General features: G+C 44.3%; 1 protein-coding gene across 7 annotated transcripts in view; it reads left to right on the top strand.

Moving 5' to 3' along the window:
- Luc7l (LUC7 like) overlaps nucleotides 1-5767 on the top strand; it is a 33074-nt gene that overhangs the window by 23595 nt on the left and 3712 nt on the right. For all 7 annotated transcript variants that reach the window (XM_029554888.1, XM_008850795.3, XM_008850799.3 and 4 more), the window contains 2 exons: nucleotides 1439-1615; nucleotides 3610-3698. In XM_029554888.1, coding sequence (XP_029410748.1) covers nucleotides 1439-1615; nucleotides 3610-3698 — 266 coding nt within the window. The remainder of the gene's footprint in view (nucleotides 1-1438; nucleotides 1616-3609; nucleotides 3699-5767) is intronic.

Raw genomic sequence — 5767 nt, 5'->3', positions numbered from 1 at the left:
TGAGACAGGGTCTCCCTGTAGCCCCAGCTGTCCTGGAACTCACTATGTAGACCAGGCTGGCCTTGAACTCACAGAGATCCACCTGCCTCTGCCTCCTGAGTGCTGGGATTAAAGGTGTGTGCCACCATGCCTGGCTCACTTTTTTTTTTTAAAGAAAAGGGAAGTAAAAAAAAGTTATGTTTGGTGCTAGTATTAAACATTCATGCCTGCAGTCCCTCAGAAAGCCCCCAAGTGCTTGCTGGGATTAAAGGTGTGTGCCACCACACCCCACTACAGTGTTCCATTTTATCCACACAGTGTATTCTAGGACATACACCTGGAAAGTTCCTGGGTAATGGTACATAAATTCTCTGCTTTAACAAGCAGATCGTGTTGGGGTGCTGTTAACCATGACAGTGTTTTTTACACCTGTGACAAGGTATCTCATTAATTTGCACTTTTTATGGAATGCTTTGAGTGTATGATTAAAAGGCAGTTAACATATGCAAATCTTCCCTTTCAAAATGGGCAAAGGATTTAATAGAATGCATTTCTGCAGTCTAGATTTTGCAGGAGCGCTCTAAATGGAGTGCAAGTGTATTGCCTGCATGTATGTTAAGTGCACTTGTGTCATGTAATGCCATGGAGGTAAGAAGAGGGCATCGGATCTCCTTGAACTGGGGTTAAGGATGGTTGTTAGCCTCCATGTAGGTGCTGGGAATTGATCCTTTGTCCTCTGCAAGAACAGCCAATGCCCTTAATCTCTGAACCATCTCTCCAGCCCAAATGTTAGTTTCTTAAATGGAATTTGTTAATAAACATCTGAAACAAGTCTGGTTTTCAGCATGTCGTGAAATCTCACCTATCGTTTTAGGTTTTTCCATTTGGCGAGTTCGTATAGTGTGGGCTTCTCCCTCTTGTGGGCCATTGGCCACCGATCCATGAAAACAGGGAGCAGAACTGACGAATGGGGTCAGGACAGCCAGTGAGCACAGACAGGAAGGACCTCTGGGAGTCAGTTTCAGTGATACAGTCATTTATTCAGTGGGGGTCAGGGAAAAATATAGGGTGGAGATGGTAGCCAAAGCTTCAGCTGATAGGCACTCATAGTATGCTTTATTTACATGTGGTAGGGGGATCCTATCATCTGTCTATAGGGCAGTGCCTAATTATCATATAGAAAAAGCCTGGGGGCAATTTATTGCAGGTAATTATGTTCCTGGCCTTATTTGGTTATCTGTGCTTTGAGGCACTTTCCAGATAAGGTCAGGCAGGGATCAGGAAGCCCCCCCCCCTTCCCGAGAAAGGGAGTCCTCCATATAGCACTGAGCTCCTTAAAGCTAACCGGACATGGTGAACTACAACCATAGCAGCAGGGTTCCCCAACAGTATGGCAGTTCTAAATACCTCATCTTTGTTTCTGGTTTGTTTGGTTTTTGTTTTTTTTTTCCCCCTCCAGGAAGAATACAGAAATTCTATGCCTGCATCTAGTTTTCAACAGCAAAAGCTGCGTGTCTGTGAGGTTTGTTCAGCTTACCTTGGTCTCCATGACAATGACCGCCGTCTGGCAGACCACTTCGGGGGCAAGTTACACTTGGGGTTCATTCAGATCCGAGAGAAGCTCGATCAGTTGAGGGTATGTTAATATATTCTGTTTCTGGAGACGCCTTTGGAATCTTGTCACAGTTAACATTTTTCTGCTTTTGTTTTTTGGGTGTTTTGGGGTGGGGGGTGGGGTGAGACAGGGTCTCCGTATAAGTCCGGCTGGCCTGGAACTCGTTAGGTAAAATAGGCTGGCCTTGATCTCAAAGAAATCCACCTGCCTCTGTTGTCCAAGTGCTGGGATTCAAGGAATGTACCACCATGCCTCCCTACATTTCTTTAATTTGATTTTTTTTCTTTTTGAGACAAGGTTTCCCTGTAGCCCCAGCTGGCCTATAACTCACAAAGATCCTCCTGCCTCTGCCTCCCAAGTGCTAGGATTAAAGATGTGTGTTACCACGTCTGGCATACATTTCTTTAATTTTAATAATTATTTTGTACTCTTTAGGTTGGATTGAATGTGTTTCTGGGCTTTTTATTGTGATGTTAGGGTTAGAGCCAGAGCCTCAGGCATGCTAGGATGTGCTCTACCACTGAACATTTATAACTCCCCAGGTGAAGTTGTTTCTCAATTAAATTGAATGTCATGCTTCAAACAGATGGTGCCTCCCCTAACTCATATTCTAGCACTATGATGGTGTTTAGGCAGTCAGCTTCCCTTTACCTGCCTGATGTGAAAGTGCAGACATGGTACACTACAGAATAATGTAGTATGCTCTAATACTTGAGTCAGTGTTGGGATCCTTAATGTGCCTCCAGGAAGGACCTGCTTACTCGGGCAACAGATGGCAGAAATCTTCAATCCAAGAACTTGTCTCACTAGGCAACTGGTGAACTTGGAGCTGGAGAAGCACCAAGGGTGTTCTCAAAACATTTTGCTGGGGGACTGGCAAGATGGGTCAGTGAATAAAGGTGCAAAGGTACTTGTTACCAAGCCTGAGACCTGATTTCAATCTCTGGGACTCACGTGGTGGAAGGAGAGAACCATCTCCTGCAAGTTGACCTCAAACCTATACACAGGCACATAAACACATACAAATACAAATAAATGTAATTAAAAAAAATTTTTTTTTGCCAGATATGGTGGCATGAGCCAGTAATCCCAGTGCTTGGGAGGCAGAGGCACATGGTTCTCTGTGAGATTGAGGCCCGTTGGTAGAATATTTGTCTAGCATATCTGAAGCTCAACATCACATAAACTAGGTGGTGGCACAAGCTTGTAATCCTGGTGCTGGAGAAATAGAAAAAACAGGATCAGAAGCTTAAGTTCATCCTTGGCTACATAGTCTTGGCTACCTGAGACCCTATCTCAACAAAACAAAAACACTTCTGCCTTCCTAATTGCATTTGAATGTACTGTATACTAACTACACCTTCGTAAGTAGGAGCTTGGTCATGCGAGGTGGATGATACTTTTAAGATAGTAATGGGGACAGAGGTGAGTATACAACCACAGGCATGTTCTCAGTCAGACCTGCTTTAGGGAAGACTTTGCAAGGTCGCTATGAAGCTTATTATCTTGTATGCCAACTCATCTTGGCTTGTCGTAATCTTTCATCTGGAGGGTACTTGCTTTACTCGCTGGGAAGAATAGTGATTTTTGGATCACTGGGTATGACTTCGTTCCACCCTGTGAAGATGGAGAGCTATTACAGGGATTTGAGCTAGTACTAGGAGTGGACTGGACAGGTGTCTAACACTAGGCAAGCTCAAGTTGATGGTGTTTTGGTGGTAGAGTTTCTCAGAACCTCCTGCATTCAGGATCAAACCTAATGAATTGAACGTGATTGTGCTAGTCATTGCAGCACTCAGCACCCCAAAGATGAGCTGCTTCTGGCTCCCTGGAGCTCCATTCCCAGCAGCAGGATGTGTGTGGTCTGTCAGGTCTGTTTCTCTTTTACCACAAGTTTGTTGAGAGGCTGTAGGGTAAATAGCTAACTTGGTTTGTTTGAAGCAGTATGATTAAAGTTTTCAAAAGGGAAAATATTGTTTCCTAAGTTCCTCTTGTTCTTATTTTCATTTATTTAGAAAACTGTGGCTGAAAAGCAGGAGAAGAGAAATCAGGATCGCTTGAGGAGAAGAGAGGAGAGAGAGCGAGAGGAGCGGCTGAGCAGGAGGTGAGCATAGACTGGCCTCAGGAAACTGCTGCTCCATCTACAGTTTTGTAGCCTGGAGCAGTCAGTGTCCGCCATATGCCAAGGTGGCATTTATTTATTTATTTTTAATTTTCTTTATTATTTTTATTCTATGTGTATAAGTGTATTGCCTGCATGCATGTAAGTGCATCCGTGTCCTGCAGTGCCACGGAGGTCAGAAGAGGGCTTCAGATTTCCCTGGAACTGGAGTTAAGGATGGTTAGTAGCTGCCATGTGGGTGCTGGGAATCGAACCCTGGTCCTCTGCAAGAGCAGTCAGTGCTAGCAAAGTGCAGCATGTACTAATCTGAACTGAGGGAAGGAGAATAAAGTTTCCTTTTTTTTTCTTTTTGGTCTTTTTGAAGCAGGGTCTCTCTGTGGCCCCAGCTGTCCTGGATGGAACTCAACTATGTAGACCAGGCTGACCTTGAACTCACAGAGATCTGCCTGCCTCTGCCTCCGAAGTGCTGGGACTACAGGCGTGAGCCACCACACCTGGCAAGTTTCCTCTTTTATGTCCACAGAGCCACCTTCTCTGACAGCTGGACACATAGCCTTCAGCAAATAAGGAAGGCAAAAGCTGATCTGCTGGGGGCGCAAGCTGCTGTCTGGAGGCAGGCATTCAAGGCTGTAGGGAAATCATCAGCTTTGGGCTAAAGCAATGGAAGCTTTGTAGCTGCTCTGGCTCTTTTTTTTTTTTTTTTTTTTTTTTTTTTTTTTTCCTTCCTTGATATGTGGCCACTGAATAACCTTTCCCATAGGATATAAATTGGAGTACTTTGCTGCCCACTGGGGAGCAGAGTGTAAGGTGTTGGGCAGAAGCACCAATACCAGTGAGATGTTGGTAGGAGTTGAAGGCTGGGGAGTCTGGGTGTGGTCTGTAGTAGGACTGAAATGTCCTCATAGAGATAGTGGATTTGATTGGACTTCAGGGAAAAAGATCAGAGCCAGAAGTAGCTATGCTTTCTTGAAGGATACTTGTTGCTTTTGGAAGTTTCTGTGCTCTCTTGAATATGTAACTCAGAAGGCATGTTTTGTGTGTACTTAGTTTCCTTTGTATTAATTACAGTAAACTGATTATTAGATGCTTGAACAGTTTAAGAACCCACCCAGCAAGACCTACAGTCCCTTTTACACAATGACTGTTGTGTTTGGGTGTATCTGCAACATGAGACTTTGTCACATACATGTTTGTTTCATTTTCACTGTTAGTGGTTGCAGTAAAATTCTAAGAGCTTGTTGTTGGGTTCATTGCAGCACAGCCAGCCCAGAACATGCAGAAGTGGAGGGTTCTATTCCCATGGGTTTATTTATTTTTAATTTTATGTGCATGAGTATATTGCCTTCATGCCTGTAAGTGCACCTCTGTTGTACATTGCCTGAGGAGGGTCAGAAGACGGCATTGGAGTCCCCTGGAACTGGAGTTAGACAGTTGTTAGCAGCAATATGAGTGCTGGAAACTGAACCAAGATCCTCTGGAAGAATAGCCAGTGCTCTTAACCGCTGAGCCATCTCTCCAGCCTCAGGCTTTGTAAATTTGTATGCCACATTTAATACCTGGGTGCTGGTCCTTTTCCTGTGAGCTCAGGTGCTGCTTCATGAGCCAAAGATTGAGTGAGACTTCAACTCATGAGCATTGGTACATCTTTCAGCCATCCACCAACCTCAAACATTGAAGGAGCCAGAGAATAACAGGAGAATAACAGGTCTATTTCCTTCATGTCTGGAACCCCTCTTCCCTGTCAGTAAGAACAAACTGGGTGTGGTGGCGCTGCCTTTAATACCCAGCAGAGGCAGGTGGATCTCTTTTGAGTTCGAGGCCAGCCTGGTGTTGCATAGCAAGTTCCAGGCTAGCTGGAGCTAAACGGAGACCCTGTCTCAAAAAGAACAAGATGTTTTATAGATGTTCAATCTTTTTTTTTTTTTTTTTTTTAGTTTTTATTGTAGAAGATGGAGTTTATTATAGAATACTATTAGGCACATTCAAGGGTAAGAGTGGACACTGACTAAAGGGGACAGTGCAGAAGAGAACAGAGAGTGGCCAAAGACAAT

The sequence above is a fragment of the Nannospalax galili genome, unplaced genomic scaffold (assembly GCF_000622305.1).
Source record: "Nannospalax galili isolate Female #2095 unplaced genomic scaffold, S.galili_v1.0 scaffold104, whole genome shotgun sequence".
NCBI lineage: Eukaryota > Metazoa > Chordata > Mammalia > Rodentia > Spalacidae > Nannospalax > Nannospalax galili.
This window is presented reverse-complemented; position numbering and strand designations above follow the sequence as displayed.